The sequence below is a fragment of the Ruditapes philippinarum genome, unplaced genomic scaffold, assembly GCF_026571515.1.
Source record: "Ruditapes philippinarum isolate M1 unplaced genomic scaffold, ASM2657151v2 ctg336_1_1_1_1, whole genome shotgun sequence".
NCBI classification, from domain to species: domain Eukaryota; kingdom Metazoa; phylum Mollusca; class Bivalvia; order Venerida; family Veneridae; genus Ruditapes; species Ruditapes philippinarum.
Genome location: NW_026859998.1, coordinates 401,460 through 420,901, shown reverse-complemented (window position 1 = coordinate 420,901; position 19,442 = coordinate 401,460). Strand labels below are relative to the sequence as shown.

Here is a 19,442-nt window from a genome sequence, read left to right as displayed (position 1 = left end):
TCACTTTGTTGTATATACATGTAACATTGCACAGTGTGTAAATGTCTTTTGGTTGATAAAGGTCAATTCGATATGAAAGTTGTGTTACAACAGATTAATTCAATATATTTGAAAAGTACGGGTTATATTTGGACACATTGTGATGTTATGTTTTAATGAAGAAATTTGCAGTACTGTCACACTAAGAAGACTAAGAAAAGAAAGTTTGAGAAGTTTTATGACTTGCTATCTCTTGTGAGAGAATGTAACAGAAATGATGTTACCTTTCTTTTTTCACAGACACTTGGGGTTACGTGAGTGGCTCCGCTTCTTGATCCGCACTTGTATACACCATGTAAAATTTTTTTGGCAAACTTTACGCCCAACTATTTTTGCATACTATTACAACTTGGTCATATGTCTTGGACATGGTACTTGTTTTCGGCTATTTTGACAATGTTTAAAAAAACTCCCTAAAATATCATTCTTTCAGGAAATTGAAGCATGCGTAAACAATTGAAACGTTTTTAAACATTTTTAAAACATTATGAAATTCTATTCAAACTTGTTCACATGTTAGACAGTAGACCATGTTATACAAATATTTAAAACAAATTAAGACTAGTAATTGCAAAAAAATAATGGTTTTAATTTTTAACATTCAGGGGCGTGGGAAGGGCGTGTCTAGACTCAAAGTGTCTGTGCTTTTCTTACTCTTTTTCAATTTATTTATAAGTTTAGAAAACAAGTATCTTGGGACCTAGTAAAGGTACAGATATTTTTATTTTTGCATATCAGACAGGATTATCTCCTGTTAACACCGGTGGTAGAAAACCCTGTCTTACATCCCCCATGTAAGACAAATCGCGTCGTTAATGATGTCATTGCTTCACACCTTTTATGAATGAATTGCATTCTAAGGATGACATCATTTTACTGTTATGAATGAAGTTTGTAAGTTCATACGCTACTATAAGAAAAAGGTGTGTAATGAAAATATCAGTTTTCGTAATTTCTGTTCGAAAATAATTGATATTTAATATGCAAGAAGAATCAAACACTGGCTGTCGGTGCAGACAGGAATATCCAGCTCATGGTAAACTGCTTAGCAGAATTTAGGCAGAGCCTCATTACCCCCGTAAACAGTTACCCGAGAGCTATTAGATATTCCGGTCTGTACCGGCAGCCAGTGTTAGATTCTTATATTTTACAACTTTTGTTATTGTCATGACATAAAAGTAAGCTACAACTATTTAACACTATGTTTGCATCATATAGATATGTAATGGAATGTCTCATTTTATGAGAAAATGTACATTTATGTTGCAATCATTGAGCCGGTGAAACCTGTGCAACTGGTCTGGAGCCAGACCAGTCTGCACATCCATTCAGCCTTGCCGAGCTTTTTAATTTCTGTCTCATTTCTTTTACCTGACATGTCCTTTAGAATAGAAGTCAGACAAATTGATGTTGAAAATTTAATACATAATGGTTTAAACACTGACCAATTTGTTGAATATTTCAGATAGCAAGTGGCATGGCTTATTTAGAGAGAAATAAAAAGATCCATAGAGATCTAGCGGCCCGAAATATATTAGTTGGTGACAATAATATTGTCAAGGTCGCTGACTTCGGTCTGGCTAAGATTATTGAGGATGATGAATATAATCCTAAACACGGTAATCTTCGCACATTGACGGCATATAGCCATGTTTGTCTTTAGTGGTTAACCTTTGTTGTATTTCTACTACACAGATGTTACAACTGATTGTGTTACACCTGAATGTGTTAGTTTATGTGTTGAATTAATCATAGAGACTTACATGATTGTGTGTTGTGTAAACTACTTTCTGTGCATAGAACAGCATATACTGTAGTTTTTTGGCATATTCTTTCTAGATCGAGTTGAAATAGACAGATATATATAGTATCATGTTTATATATCTGTAAATAATCTATGCAGTAATGTATAGGTATTTTTTTCGACAATTTTTGAAAAATTAGGTATTTTTTTGTGAATTATTGATTGAAAAATGCTGCAAAAATATGGGTTTACACAACTTACAATTATATTATATATAAATTAAAAACTGCTTTGCAAATTCATGTTTATTCAGTTTTAAAAGCTCTGAACAAAGGATGAATATTTTTAACACAAGTATATTTAGTTGATAAACTATTTTGGGAAACATGTTGCCATACATGTATAATGAAAGAGAATATAGGCAATTTGTTGAAGTTGAATTGTTAGAAATTGACATCCTTTGTATAGAGTTGGGTAAAGGATTGTTTTATGTTACTCGGCTGCACCATAGAGCTTTCATTAATTTAGTGTTCTTCTACCCTGATAGAGATTGTTACATACTGGTACCTTTGCAACAAAGTAGGCGGAGCAAAGCAGATTGGCATTTACTTCTTTTGTTTAATAAAATCCCTAATCATTGGATTATGCATTATCAATTACTACAAACTATGTAAACTAAGTAATTACTAAGTAAAGGTCTATACAGGAGAAACACACATGTTCTGTCCTATAACATGGACCTTTTGTAAAGAAGAGTTATCACCTTGAGCTATGTGGGGTGGGAAGTGAAAGTTTTAGCTCAAACTTCTGACGGCAACAGCTTAATTAAAAGTAATCAACATTGTACAGGATTTTTAACCAGGTTTTCAACGGAAACCAGGTTATTGTAATGCCGAAGTCGGCGGGCAGGCGGGCCGGCGTCAACTTTTGGTTTCCGCTCAATAACTTTAGTTTGCTTTGGCCTATTGACACAAAACTTGGTGTTTGTAGGTAGCTTATATCAAGAGGCAGCTTAAGATTGCTACCCAGGTGTCTGTGATCAAGGTCAAGGTCACTGTTACTAAAAATAGAAATTCAGTTTCCGCTCAATAACTTGAGTTTGCTTTGGCTATTGACATCAAACTTGGTGTATGGATAGCTTATATCAAGAGGCAGCTTGGGATTGCTACCCAGGTGTCTGTGATCAAGGTCAAGGTCACTGTTACTAAAAATAGAAATTCAGTTTCCGCTCTATAACTTGAGTTTGCTTTGGCCTATTGACACCAAACTTGGTGTGTAGGTAGCTTATATCAAGAGGCACCCAGGTGTCTGTGATCAAGGTCACTGTTACTAAAAATAGAAATTCAGTTTCCGCTCAATAACTTGAGTTTGCTTTGGCCTATTGACACCAAAATTGATGAATGGGTAGCTTATATCAAGAGGCAGCTTGGGATTGCTCCCCAGGTGTCTGTGATCAAGGTTAATGCATTTAGTTTTCATGTTATAACTGGAGTTTGCTTTGATCTTTTGACACCAAACTTGCTGAGTGGCAGCTTTGGATTGCCACTTAGATATCTGGGAGCAAGGTCAAGGTAATTTTCTTACAATAGAATTTTCAGTATCTACTCAATGACTTCAGTGCACTTTGACCTATTGATTGCTGTCACAACAAAACTTGGTCGTTGAAAACCTGGTTTTCGTCGCATTGCGGCGCTTCTTGTAATATTTATTTTCGAAGAAATATTTTAAATTACTGTTTATATTTAACATACAAATGAAAAAATGAAAGAAAGAAGTAAGGGAAATTTAAGCTTAATTGGCTCTTGTTTGAATGCTGATGTTGATTGGAAAGGTCCTTGTTGTCGTCACTGTTAGGATGAAGGATGTTAAACTGTCTATGTAGAGCTTGACAGTTTGACATTTCTTTTCCTTGATAACTGCTTATTTTAACAATATAGGCTATTCTTGAAAAATTGTTGGTTTGCAGCCAAAAAAGAACACCATTAAGTGATACTTTTTATATTCCTCGCTTGTGTGGCAATGTATATTAACTTTGTAGATCACTTTAATGTTGGCCATAACAGCTTCTTTGTATAATTTAGATCCTTGATAAGTGGAAGGAACATACCTCTAGTCCAGAAGTTAATTTTGACTTATTACAATATGATCTTGATCCTTAATTGACCTTGCCCCTGAAGGTCATAGTTCAAAGTACAGAAAAATTATACTTCATCTTTGACATTTGTGAACAGATGTTTGATTTAGACATACAATGTTAAAAAAGGAACTGTAGCTACCTTATATCTACGTGTACCTTAGTTGTCTGCAAAACAACAATTTTTATGGATGGCCTTATTTCTATTTCTTCTAGAGCAACTGCTTGTAGGACACTATATTCTTCAAACATATAGCACTAATCCTTAATCTGCTGAATTCCACAAATACCCGTTTATGGAATTTTCTTTTGGGGGGATCATTTTGGGAATATCAAGATGTAAATAGACTTACTCCAGAATAAAGAATATTTTGGGGTTTTTTTCCCAGCTAATCCGAGGGTACAAACAAACTTTTACACTTACAGCTTCTAAAATAAGCGCAGTAGGTAAAACAAATCTAATGTTACTGCTAGTGCACCATAAAGCTGTTATGGTAAAAGTTTGTTTTGAATGGGGGATTAGTTCGAAAAAACCCTCATTTGCTGGGTTACAGAGAGCTTAAGTATAGAACCAGGTGAGAAATTGCACTACAAATTGCAACAATGTGTAAACCAATCTGGCTGTGCACTGTAGGTAAGGGTATATTGACTTGGGGTCCAGCAGGTTAAAGGTTAAGGTAGCAAACTGTGTTAATAGTTCATTTAATATTACTAATACCTTACTGTATTATCCCACCCATTATAGATAGCTAGTGGTATGGCATATTTAGAGCAACATAAAAAGATTCATCGAGATTTAGCTGCACGTAATGTGTTGGTAGGCGCAAATGGTGTCGTGAAAGTTGCAGATTTTGGTCTAGCTAAAGTAATAGAGGATGACGAATATACACCGTCATCTGCGGGTAAAATATTTAGACATGATCTTGTCTGTATTGTCATTTGCATTCTTATTCCATTTGATTCAATACTCAACCCTTGGCCTGTTAAATTTGTGTGAAAGATTTGCCTTTCTTTGAATTCGGAACAGTCCATTCCATGTCAAAGGGATTTCAATATCAAAATACAAAAATTGAGCAACCAATAGTATAGAGGTTGGTCAGACTTCACGGATGTGCTGGCTGACCTGGCTCTATGCTGGTGGCAAAGGCTTATCACTTCTTGTTCTAGCAGGCTTCGGGTTTGAACTTTTCATTTCATGGAACAGAGGGTTTTTATGCTCCCCGAAAAATTTCGGGGGAGCATATAGTCGGCGCCTTGTCCGTCTGTCCGTCTGTCCGTCCGTCCGTCTGTCCGTCCGTCCGTCTGTCCGTCCGTTGTCTTGTCCGGAGCATAACTTGAAAACCCTTGGAGATAATTTGTTGAAACTTCATACAGTGGTAGAGGGCATCGAGGGGGAGTGCAGTGTCAAAGAACCATAACTCTATTTTGCCCAGTTTTTGAATTATCTCCCCTTATAGAAAAATCTTGTCCGGGGCATAACTCTAAAACTATAAGAGATATCAACATGAAACTTTGTAGGTGAATAGATCTCAATGGGTAGATGTGCAGTGCATAAGAACAATAACTCTTTTCATCCTAATTTTGGAGTTATTGCCCTTTGTTAATTTTAATACTTTGAACTTTGTCCGGAACATAACTTGAAAACCCTTGGAGATAATTTGTTGAAACTTCATACAGTGGTAGAGGGCATTGAGGTGGGGTGCAGTGTCAAAGAACCATAACTCTATTTTGCCTGGTTTTTGAATTATCTCCCCTTATAGAAAAATCTTGTCCGGGGCATAACTCTAAAACTATAAGAGATATCAACATGAAACTTTGTAGGTGAATAGATCTCAATGGGTAGATGTGCAGTGCATAAGAACAATAACTCTTTTTGTCCTAATTTTGGAGTTATTGCCCTTTGTTTATTTTAATACTTTGAACTTGAACTTTGTCCGGAACATAACTTGAAAACCCTTGGAGATAATTTGTTGAAACTTTATACAGTGGTAGAGGGCATCAAGGGGGAGTGCAGTGTCAAAGAACCATAACTCTATTTTGCCTGGTTTTTGAATTATCTCCCCTTATAGAAAAATCTTGTCCGGGGCATAACTCTAAAACTATAAGAGATATCAACATGAAACATTGTAGGTAGATAGATCTCATTGAGTAGAGGTGCAGTGCAAAAGAACTGTAACTCTGCCTTGCCTAATTTTAGAATTATTGCACTTTGAACTTTTTCCACGGACATAACTCTGAAACTACAAGAGGTGTACTTTCCTGTGTCCAAAACCTATTCGGGGAGCATCACCCGGCTCAAACCGGGCTCTTGTTTTCTTTTTCTTTCTTTCTTTTTTTTTTCAGTGATACTTATTGTGTTTGCATTGTTTATTAATTGCTAGATATTTTGCTGTAATTCATTTTATTTTTACTGAAAAGTTAAGCTTGAAGTCTTGGTCTTTTTTTCCCCATGAACAATGGGCACTTTTCATAGATTTTTTTTCTGCATGCAATGGACAGTTTTCATTGAGTTTTGCTTGGATTTGTCTTTACAAATTGCATGAATTTCATCATCTTGAAAAATTTTGAATAAAGAATTCTTAAAAGCAAACTTCAGATTTGGATGAAATCTATGTATTAAAAAGATTAAGTAATTTATTTATTTATTTAGAAATGTTTACAGTATTTTTCTTTTTCTTAAGAAATTCTATTCTACTGTTAATTTTGAACCAAAAACTATAAAAGATAACATTGAGGCCATGAATATTTTAGGCAAACTTACATAGGACAAAAATAGGACAAATTTTATACAGGACAAGAATAGAGTCAAACAAATAGATACATGTGTAATTAGGACAAACATAAGATGAAACTTATATAGGCCAAGAATAGAGGCAAGAATGGAATCAAACTTATGTAGGATAAGAATTAATGCACATAATGATAAGAATGGGAATAAAACTTACATTAGAAAAGAATTGGCGCAAACTGTCTTAGACAAGAATATGAGCTAACTAACATAGGATAAGACTAGGGACAATGCAACATAGGCCAAGAATATGGCAAGAATATCAGCAGAGTTACTAAGGACAAGAATAGGGGCAAACTTAACTAGGTGTTGGTATGACAAGAATAATAAGGGCAGCCTAACAAAGTACAATAATATAGTGAAAAGATCAAATCTTAGGACAATAATATGGTCAAACTTAAATAGAACAAGAATAGAGCTAAGTTATGTATATTGTACTTCTTAATTACATCTATGCTCAATTTGTTTTTAAAATACACATACTACATTATAAATAAATGAGGAAATTTGCAGCTTGTAGACAAATATAATAAATGTTAAATATCATTGGATACATCTGCATGTATAATAGTGTTTATTTCCACGATCTCTGATCATATTTTATGTCTGTTTCATATAACAGTCCTGCTTTTACATCAGCTTTATTCTTTTAACCCTAATTTCTGCATGCTTGCCTAGAAGATTTTAAATTATTATTCTTATTTTTCATACAGAAATTCCTTTATTTTATTCATTTCAAGGTTTTAGAAGGTTAACATTAATCTTATATACCTCATTCCTTTGATGATAAAAATTATTCAGATGCTTATTATAGATTTATTACGATGGAGAAGAGGTCAAGGTCAAACTTACAAGGTCATTCATTTTCTGGTGACTGTGAGATAGGGATACATTATCTTGATATATACTTACTTTACAGCGTTGTTACTTAACAAGGTCTCCTGTGTTTTTATGCCCTCAAAGGGAGGCATAATATAATCGTACCATCTGTCTGTCTGTCCATCTGTCCGTCCCTCCGTCCCCACTTAATTCGTGTCCAGACTGTAACTTTGTCATACATTGAGGGATTTTGAAATAACTTGGCACAAATATCTACCTCATCAAGACGATATGAACCACGTCCCTACCTCAAAGGTCAAGGTCACACTATCATTTTGAAGTTTCACATTATCGCAATTAGAGTTAATAGGAACACACATTTGTGTCCGGACTGTAACTTTGTCATGCATTGAATGATTTTGAAATAAGGAAGCATAAATGTCTACCACATCAAGACGATGTGTCGCGTTCAAGAATTATGTCTCTACCTCAAAGGTCAAAGTCACTATATCATTTTGAAGTTTCACATTATTGCAATTAGAGGAAATAGGTACACACATTCGTGTCCGGACTGTAACTTTGTCATGCATTGAATGATTTTAAAATGACAAGGCATAAATGTCTACCACATCAAGACGATGTGTTGCATTCAAGAATTATGTCTTTACCTCAAAGGTCAAAGTCACTATATCATTTTGAAGTTTCACATCATTGCAATTAGAGGAAATTGGTACACACATTTGTGTCCAGACCGTAACTTTGTCATGCATTGAATGATTTTGAAATAAGGAAGCATAAATGTCTACCACATCAAGACGATGTGTCGCGTTCAAGAATTATGTCTCTACCTCAAAGGTCAAAGTCACTATATCATTTTGAAGTTTCACATTATTGCAATTAGAGGAAATAGGTACACACATTCGTGTCCGGACTGTTACTTTGTCATGCATTGAATGATTTTGAAATAAAGAAGCGTAATTGTCTACCACATCAAGACGATGTGTCGCGTTCAAGAATTATGTCTCTACCTCAAAGGTCAAAGTCACCATATCATTTTGAAAGTTCACATTATTGCAATTAGAGTAAATAGGTACACACAATAACTTTGTCGTGCATTGAATGATTTTAAAATGACTAGGCATAAATGTCTTCCAAATCAAGACGATGTGTCGTGTTCAAGAATTACGTCTCTACCTCAAAGGTCAAGGTCACACTATCATTTTGAAGTTTCACATTATCGCAATTAGAGAAAATAGGTACACACATTTGTGTCTGGACTGTAATTTTGTCATGCATTGAATGATTTCAAAATGACTAGGCATAAATGTCTACAACCTCAAGACGATGTGTGGCGTCCAATAACCAGGTCCCTACCTCAAAAGTCAAGGTCACACTCATTCTCTCAGGAAGAGTTTGAAGATACACATTCATGTCTGGAATGTTACTTTGTCATGCATGAAAGGATTTTAAAATAACTTGGCACAAATGTCTTTCACATCAAGACAATGTGTCGCGGCTAAGGCTCATGTCTGTCTGTCCGTGTTCACCCACTTACACAACAATCATGTCCAGACTGTAACTTTGTCATGCATTGAGGGATTTTGAAATAATTTGGCACAAATGTCAATCTCATAAAAACATTTTTTCGCATCCAGGAACCACAAGGTCACACTTATATTTTGAGGGTTCATGTTATCACAATTAGAGATTACTGGTACAATAATACAAAGAACAATATTCAGCAATTAGTTACTTTCATTCTCTTTTCTTTTCATAATACCTACATGCTTAAGAAACCTTTTTGGGGGCATTCGTCACTTGGGTGACAGCTCTTGTTTTTATTTATTTCCATATAAATATTTCTAAAAGAAAAATTGATATTGTGATTTTGATTTTAACTTTTGTCACATGTAAAGCAAATTGTACACAGGTTTTTCAAAAGCCATTAAGACATTGAATTAAGTGGTACACTTGAAATTTAACTTGAACACTGTCACATTGATAAAAATCTTGAATAAAACTATTCACTGACAAGAGATTTATTAATGATCTAATTATCTGACATATAGATTGATTTATTTTGATATTAATATATTTTCAGCTCTATACTGTTTTACTGTTGAGTTATCAACTATAAATATCTACTGTTTACTGATTTATTTAAATTTTGTAAATTTACATTCAAATAAATTTTGTTACTAAAATTGGTTAAAAAAGATGTTTTTCTACACTTTTTGATATTTTTATGTTTTAAAAATCTTTGTAGTTTAAAATCAAAGTATAGTAGTATAATTAACATTCATCTCGAAGAACTGAATAATTCTATTTTTGTCTCAGAATCACTTAATCGAGTAGTTATGTATTGATTGTTTTATTTTCTTTTTAAAGGAACAAAGTTCCCAATCAAGTGGACCGCTCCAGAGGCTGCAATGTATCAGAGATTTACTATAAAATCAGATGTCTGGTCATATGGTATTTTACTGGTAGAGCTGACTACACATGGACAAGTTCCATATCCAGGTAAAATATCACCTATTTCAAAAAATTTAACATATGCTACTTCCGTAGATATTGCATTTTGTTCATTCAGTAGTAAAATGTACAGTTTCCTTTAATTTCTGCTCTATGTATGCATTTGATTAACATTCAGTTTAAACCAGCTATTTAGGCAAAACATTGTTTCCATCAGTCTATTTACAGTATAAAAATCTGGTTAATATTTTGTTAATTATATCGTCAATAGCAGAACAAGTAAATTACTTGTAAAAGAATTGTTTTTATAACATGTATATTAGCCTATACTTGAACAGTCTGAGTAAATTCGGTTTATAAATTTTGAAAAGAAGTTGTATTTGTTTTGATATTGATAACTTAAAAGTGCAATATTTTTCATAGCTATATTTATTACATTTGTTATGATTATGTGTTATGCCTGTATGTTTATATGTCTGTCTATTCATCTGTCTTCTGTATACATGTATATCATTATATATTGCTTGTAAACATTTGACTGTAAAATTTAGATAAGATAAGATAACTCAAGAATGCAGGGAGTTTTAATATAAACAAGTTTAATCTGAATTCATCAACAACTAACAAGTCTATGTTTTGTCACCCCAAAATAAACTTCTTAATATACATGTACAAAAAAAAACATACAAGAATTTCAATAAAAACAATAGCAATGTTCTGAGTTCTTCAAAAAACTATAAGTAAGCTTTTGAATATGCCATAATTAACCTTTTGAAAAAAAAACTTAAGTAAACTTTTGAATATACTAAAATAGAGCTTTGAAATAAACAAAAAGAAAGCTTTTGAATTTACCTAGTATGCTTTTGAATTTACTAACATTAAGCTTTTGAATAAATGACAAGTACTCATCTGAAAATATCAAAAGTATTTTTTTAGTGAACTAAAAGTAAGCTTTTAAGTATACCAAAACTAAGCTTTTAAAGAACTTAAAAGTTAGTTGATGAATTAACAAAAAGTACCCTTTTGAATTTGCTTACAATAAGCTTTTGAATGAATGAAAGGCATCTGTAATTTTTTTAATATATCAAAAGTGAGCTTTTGAATTTACCAGAAGTAAGTTTGATATTATCAAAAATAAGTTTTTGAATTAACCAAAAGTAAGCCTCTGAAATTACCAAAAATAAGTTTTTTAATTTACCAAAGAAAGCTAAAAGTAAGCATCTTAATATACTGAAAATTAACATTTGAATGAAGTTAAGGTAAGCCTCCCAGTAATCTGAAAGTATGCATTTGAATTTGCCAAAAGTAAGCTTTCAAAAAATGAAAATTAAGCATCTGCCATTAATATACCAAAAATAAACATTTGAATACAGTTAAGATAAGCTTTCCAGTATCTAAAATTTACCAGAAGTAAGCTTTAAAGTATTAATTCCATAAGCAGTGAGGTTACAAGCTATTTTGAAGCTACTGTTCATATTGACTGTTGTGTGAACTTCACAAGAAAAAAAAAGGCAACAGAATATCCCAAGCTTTTCGCAGTGTTTGGTATTATTTTGCCAAATTTATCAGTGTGTTTATAATAACATTTTTGTGCTCTAAATATGCTAAAATGTGCCGGTTATGATTGTAGCGAAATGTAAGAGCATGGAGAAGCTTGCTTGAAATAAAAAGGAAAAAGGCAAATAGGCTTATAAGAGTTTTTATGCTCCTTTTTGTGGTGTCATACAGTTGTCCCTTTGTTTTTGAGTAGTTCTGTTGCCCTTTTCTGTTGCCCTTTTTTGACAATTCCTCCTAGCAACTTCATTTACAGACTGATATCTTCCGTATTTTGTAATTTATTTGATCCTCTAAATTTGGGTGAAATTAGCATCACTTGGGTCAAGGTCAATGATTCTAAGAATAGAACATTACACTTTTGCTCATAAACCTTCTGTTCGTTCATTGACTGATGTTGGTTAATACCTTTGGTTGTTTTTAAACTGTGGGCAGGTGGAGTAAGGGGTCACATGTGTCAAGGTCATCAATGCTAAAAATAGAACCATTACATATTCCTATAAATTTTGCATCGAAAAATTTGATCTACAACATTGTTAAGAAAGAAAATTAAAATGGCAGACATGGATGAGTTTGTATAAACTAACATTTTAGAATACCCATCCCCCCCCCCCCAAAAAAAAATAAAACCCCAAAAAACCAATACACATGCACAAAAGTAAAATACAATGGTGTGTTAAAACAAAGAGGAAAAGGGAAAGAGGAGCAAAATATTTGCAATGAGGCAGTAAAGTAATGTATTATGATAATTTCATCAGGGAGTTTGGACACCAGGCTTGCTTTAAGCTTATGAATAAAATATATATACCGCATAAAACAATTGATTACAGGAATGACAAACCGAGATGTGATAGATCAGGTGGAGAGAGGGTACCGACAACCGCGACCACCAGTCTGTCCGAAATCCATGTATGAAATGATGCTGAAATGTTGGGACAAAAAACCCGAAGAGAGACCTACTTTTGAATTTCTCTTTGGTTTCTTTGACGATTATTTCATTGCTACTGAACCAAGCTACAAAGAATCTGATCCTTAGGTATATCATTTCTGCATGCTATATGTTATATTTGACTGAAAGCTTGATTTGCTGCCATACTTTGTGTACATTTCCGATGTTACCTTTTATATTTATGCTTCTTTAGTATTATTTTCAAATTCAAGCTTGAAAGAAGACACTGAAAAAAATTGTAACATTGCATGCTGTGTTACTTTTCCATAAATTCACCATTTTCATTCTACAGTTGCTATGGGAACTGGTTATCAAGCTAAGTTGTAAGGAGTTGTAATATCAGTTGACTGTCTTACATAAATCATCTGCAGATTTGAGTCCCTCCAAAAGTCTGAGTTCTTTAATAGAAAAAAGACTGTATGGCTCATTGAAAATTGGTTCTACACAGTTGCATCTTAAACTTTAAATTGATACATGAAGGTGCAAGGTTTTGTTTTTTTCAATCATTGAAAAAGTATAGAGTCACATGAAGACCTGTGATCATCTCATAATTTCTTGCATATCAGACAGGATTATCTACTGTTTACAATGGTTCTTACCCCCCCCCCCCCATTAAGGACAAGTTGCATGTTTGAATGATGTCATTCCAACTTGTCTTTTATGAATGAACTGCATTCTTAATATGACATCATTTTGCCGTTATGAATGCAGTTGTAAACTCATACACTACTTAAAGAAAAAAAGTGCTAAATGAAAATATTAGTTTTCGTAATTTCTTTTCGAAAATATCATAAATTTGTAATATGCAAGAAAAATAATCAAACACTTGCTGTCATAACAGACAGGAATATCTAGCTCTCGGGTAACTGTTTACCGGAAACTTGCTGAAACTTGGCAGAGCCGTGAACTATCAACCTCAAGCTAGATAATCCAGTCTTATGCAGCAGTGAAGATTTATACTTTCATTATACCGTAATGTGAACTCAGACAGTGGTATATAGATTTATCTTTATTATCATTGTATATGAGCCGTGTCATGACAAACAATAATATTTGCGACCAGCATGGATTAGAAGCCGCGCATCGGCAGTCTGATAGGAGCCATGTTGCTTACAACTTAACAATTAGAGAAAATGCTACGAAGATGATTTTGATCAACTGCGCGTACGAGCTGGTCTATCCATGTGGTCGGAAAGCACTAAGTGTTGTACGGCTCTAATTATGATTATTGTTTTCTAGGTATGTCAAACCGTGAAGTGTTAGAACAGGTACCACGTGGCTACCGGATGCCTCAACCGGAGAAATGTTCTGACCACATGTATGAAATTATGTTGAAATGCTGGGACAAGAAAGAAGAACTAAGGCCAACATTTGAATATCTATGGACATTTTTCGATGACTATTTTGTTTCCACAGAACCAAACTACCAACAATCTGATTAAAAGGTTCTCTAGAATAAACATTTGAATGTGTCTTCATAAAGATATCTTTTTTTCTTATCGTAAAAGACTTATATATTTTTTTAGTACAAAACCAAAAAGATTTGTCTGTCTCTGGTTTTTGGATAAATCCCTAGATCATTATTGCTTATTCATTTTTCACCATTTTTCCTGCTGAATAAAGTGATTTCATGAGAAGAATTTCTCCTATTTTGTATGTAGGATTGCACATAATGATTAAATGGATTTTAATATTTGATATTGGTGACCTAGGAAAGACATTTTTGCATTCACAAAGTAAAACATTTTATAGTAACTTTAAAAATATAATGTACTTTTTTTAAGTTAAGATAAAAGAAGGCTATTTGGTGTTTCAAATGGAAGCCAGTGACAAACATTTTGATAAAAATTTTACCTTAAACTGCTGAATTTCTTAAGAAATGATCAATTTTGGGGATATCAAGATGAAAATTGAAATTTATCAGCCGACAGTTTAGAGCCTGGTCAGACTGTATGGATGTCAAGGCTGGCCTGGCTCTATACTGGGGGGCAAAGGCTGTGGTCACGTCCGATTTCAGCAGTGTTATGAAAAATTCTATTTGGACAAAATTTTGGTAGAACATCTTTTTTTTCTTTGTCTGTATTAAATATATGTATAACTAGTGCATAAGATAAAAGGTAATCTTTTTATATGTTTAGTCTGCATTTACAAAAGTTTTTTTTGTTATTTTTTTTTTTCTCAATTCAATGTTGGTCGAAAAATAGGGCAAATACAGTTGCACGATTAGAATGTAATACATAGTTTCATGTTAATTTTTATCTGATTTGAGTATATTTACAGATAAACATTTACATTGAATTCTTTTTTGAATTCATTAGAGCATCATTTACACATGTTATTTAATATAATTGAACAAATTATATAGATATATTTTTATATCAAACTTACAAATTATCTTCTTTTTTCGAGAAATGTTGACCTATTCATTGATATATTTCACTGTTTTATTGATACATTAATGAAACATTTAGACTTGTATATCTCCTTGTAAAGCACTGCGAAACTGGTCTTTAAAAAAAACAGGTACTTTTTACCTAGCTGGATAGTTCCTAATTTAGCAGTCTCTGGAAAGTCAGATACGTTCGCTCACTGCCCTTGCTAAATAGTAGCAGGTTTACAATTTTTTTGACAGCATTCTCTACTGGAAAAGCTGATACTTATTACCAGTACATGTATGTCAAAGTAGCTTTTAGGGGAAATGTGCAGCAGCTTTGATAAAAACAGCCATCATGACCTGCCCTTAGTAACTGCAACAGATATGCTTATAATTGTTATAACTCTTGAGGACTGTTATTTTATTTCTAAGTCATGTTGATAAAGATTCTTCTTTTGTATGTTGCCAAGTAACATGTCTAGATGTATCAATATTTTCCTTTAGTGACTTCTTAATATTGTTTTCACAAAATCAAGTGCTAGGCCCTGTGACAATTGAAACTGATTCTATGTGGATTTTTCAGAAATTAACGATGTTTTATAACGTTAAGAATTTGAGCATTGCATATGAAAAGGTACCTGTTATTATATTTGATAAGTTATCTTTATAACTATAAAGATAAATATCTTTATACATCAAACAATTCCAATCATAACTCCCTCCTAATTCTTTTAATGGACTTGTCCTATTTTGAATTTGGAACAGTCAATTTTGAGTGTAAGAAAAATGTTATAACAAAGTGCTAAAATTATGAAGCCAGCAGTATAGTGGCTGTTCTAACAGCCTTCATCATTGAGAGTGTCAGTTTGTGTGTTGCCATGTCCTTCATTATATTTGTATATTGTATTATTTTTGAGAGAAGAATGTTTAATATATGTATATATTTGTGTTAACAGATAGCTATTATATTATTAAAAATATAAATTTTGTACTATTTTTTGAAAAAATAGGATAGTTGTTAAAAACTTTGTTACATAGAATTTTAATATACATGTATATGGCCAGTTCGTGCCATATTTTGAAATAGCTTCTATTTTCTTGTTTCCTACAAAAGCTTCATTTTCATAACCTATATATATATGCCACACTTGTATATATACATATTTGTATAATTATGTAAATGGATAAATTTAACAATTTATTATGTGATACAAATCTTAAATGATTTGAGCCGTGTCACGACAAAACCAACATAATGGGTTTGCGACCAGCATGGATCCAGACCAGCCTGCGCATCTGCGCAGTCTGATCAGGATCCATGCTGTTCGCTTACAAACCCTATAACAAGTAGAGAACCTGATAGCGAACAGCATGGATCCTGATCAGACTGCGCGGACGCGCAGGCTGGTCTTGATCCATGCTGGTCGCAAACCCATTATGTTGGTTTTGCCGTGACGCGGCTCATTTTTTTTGTCTTACATAACTTCAGGAAGATCAATGTTGCTACAAGTGCAGATACCGTATTGTTTTCTATAAAAAAAAAATTAAATTTTGGGACCTGTAATTTTTCAAGAGTGCAACTTGTGAAATAGGAAAAGGTACTTCATGTAACCACTAAATATGCCATCATATTTATACAGCTTTTACAGATATGGTTTTTGGTGTTAAATGTTTCATGTTTTAGTTATTGGCAGTTTTATTGAATGTATATGTCATAATTGAGGGGACTAATATTTCATAATTAAATTAAGTAATAGTGGTGATATATAATAAATACCCTGCATTTCCTTATTATTGAATTTATTTACTTGTTTTGTGGATTGTATAAAAAGATATGAAAATGCCCTGAAAGGACCCAAAGAGGTGGAAATTTGAGGGGAGCTTTTATATGAAACAATACGGTAGATACAGAATCGGGTACAGTAGTTGCATGTACATGTATATCAAAGTCATTGTACAGTTATATCTCTTTTAGTATCAAATTTTTGAAATAAATTCTTGTATTGTTAATGAAGTTATTTGATTTTTTAGAAATCTCCGTTAATTGTCATATAATAAAAAAATTAGCAAATGTCGTGACCTTAGTGCAGTAACAGGTTAAATCCTTCTTAATTTAATAGGAGTTAACCAGTTATTGCACTAAGATGACAATATGTGTATAATAAATAAGTGGTGAATGTTTATTTTTGTACACAGAATCCATGATTCATACATTGTTATGTAAATATTCACTGTTGAACCATCAATTACAGTTTACTAATTGACCTGAACTGCGTAGGCTACTATGATTTCTGCAGGATAGCTATAAGTAGAGAGTTATTCATTGTTTTGCGCTGTTCATATTAGACTTTGTACTAACAGTTATCAAGAAGTCATAAAATGTGCTGGGCACAGTCACGTTTGTACTTTTATATAGATGTTTTTTGTCTTTTTACAATATATTTACCAGTTTAATGAATCCTAGATAAACATGATTCTATTTTGTGTTTGTTTGTTTGTTTTTTTAGAATTATGTGACTACATTTTTTAGAGAGAATTCCAGATATAGTTATGTAATAAAACCAGAAATTTTCAAGGTAGATTTTGCCATGTACTAGTTATAAAAATATAACAAAATGTTATGACTTTACTGCGTCAAACTTCCTTATTGAACCATTTTTATGTGCTTCCAAAATAAATATTTTCATTATTGTTTGTATCTGATCGGGACAATCATTTCCTGTATTTGTTTTGCAGACTGCTGCACCATCTATGTAATCATGCAAGGGAGATAATTTATAACTTAAAATCTTTCGAATTTAAGACAGCTTTATAAATGTAGCTTGTTAGAGAATCTATTTTTAGCAACTGAAACATACATACCGGTATTTTGTTATTTAGTTGTGACGTGTCATGTGAAAGATACTAGTGTTGAGTATTATCTCTATTATTTCCCTTGACAGTAAGGGACAAATTAGAATAAACCAATCTCATATTACAATAAGTTAAAATTTATTACAATTAATTTTGGTCAGAAAAAAACCCTCGGTCAAAAAAATGTACAATGATTGACAAGATTTTTTTATTCTGTTATTAAAGATAGAAAAAAGTTTATTAATAACAGAATAAAAAAAGTTTACATATATGGTATTTGAATACCAGTTACAAACAAATCCTTCATTTATGATGTTGTTTATGTTATTAAAAACAGGTAAATACCTATCTTGTTTATGTTATTGAAAATACCTAAATATAGCATAACTGGTTTCTGTTCACATGATGTGTCACATTGACATTGATTTAGATTCATGTTGCTATTCATTCATTTCATATATAGCTGAATTTCATAACAAAATATCATTCACCATAGCTCATAAACTTAAATACCAAGTTATTTGTTTCTGCTTAAATTTCATAGATGCCGGTTGCCACAGTTATCGGATGTTTTTGTTTGTTTTTGTATTTTTTTTCCTTCCAGTGTTCTCTTTACATTCCATTATTATTGAGTATAATTCTATGTTAAAATCTGTATTGATTTTTGTACATCCGTCATATTTCCTGTTGAGCCAGTGCTACAAAAATAAACTTGTTATACATCATTAATGATAAACAAAAACACAATGATAATTGTTGACCATTCCAAAAGCAAAATCGCGAGATAATTTATTTTCATTACTTGCAACTGGTTACTGCCCATGAAATGAAATTATCATAAGAAATAATTCATACAAAGTTTATTTACTATAAATTCAAAGACACATGCTTATGATGAACAAAATGAAATTATGCTATGAAATAATGCACACAAAATATGATTATTTTATAAAATTATGCAAAGAGAGGCAACTGTGACCTTTACCTTCACCAGTAAATGCTGGAAAGTCAAAGTACTATGACCATTACAATGTTGCCATGACAACAGACAAGACATAAAAATAGACATGTTATATATGGGTGTAAATATTTAGATTTTTGTAACGATATTTAAAATCTAATATCTTGTTAACTTGGAATGTGAGTCAGGAAAATTGAATGATACTAAAAAAAACAAGGCATCTAAATACATCATGTAAGGATTATTTTATGTGCTATAACATTTTAAGAATGAACAAACTTATTTTACTAATACTTGGATGGTTGGCAATAAATGTGGCCTGTAACATTAAAGCTCAAAAAATATACAAGGTTTATAGGTTTTTACAGATTATTATATAATATAATGTGATCAGAGATTGTAGTTAGTTACTACTTTACCAGTAACAGTGAACAAAACATTTAACCATGCATGAAATGCCATTAACTTTACTATTTCATCCTCTTTTTTTACATCAGTATTGATAAAAATTGTAAATAAAATCAACATATATAAACTGTTATTGTTTTGATCCATGATCCAGAAAGAGTTCAGACAATTCTGATATATAAACCAGTGTCATTTTACCCCAGAGTCAAGAAAATGCTGATATATTATACAAACAACTGTCGTTCCACTCCAGAGTTAAATCAATTCTGATATATTGTACAAACAACTGTCGTTCCACTCCAGAGTTCAATCAATTCTGATATATATTATACAAACTATTGTATTCA

General features: G+C 32.4%; 1 protein-coding gene across 1 annotated transcript in view; it reads left to right on the top strand.

Moving 5' to 3' along the window:
* Positions 1-19,222, top strand: part of LOC132758584 (proto-oncogene tyrosine-protein kinase Yrk-like) — a 56,454-nt gene extending 37,232 nt beyond the window's left edge. The window contains exons 10-12 of the mRNA XM_060750273.1: positions 1,505-1,658; positions 9,913-10,044; positions 13,739-19,222. Of these exons, the coding sequence (XP_060606256.1) occupies positions 1,505-1,658; positions 9,913-10,044; positions 13,739-13,941 (489 nt within the window). The 3' untranslated portion in view covers positions 13,942-19,222. The remainder of the gene's footprint in view (positions 1-1,504; positions 1,659-9,912; positions 10,045-13,738) is intronic.
* The last annotated feature ends 220 nt before the right edge of the window (positions 19,223-19,442 follow it).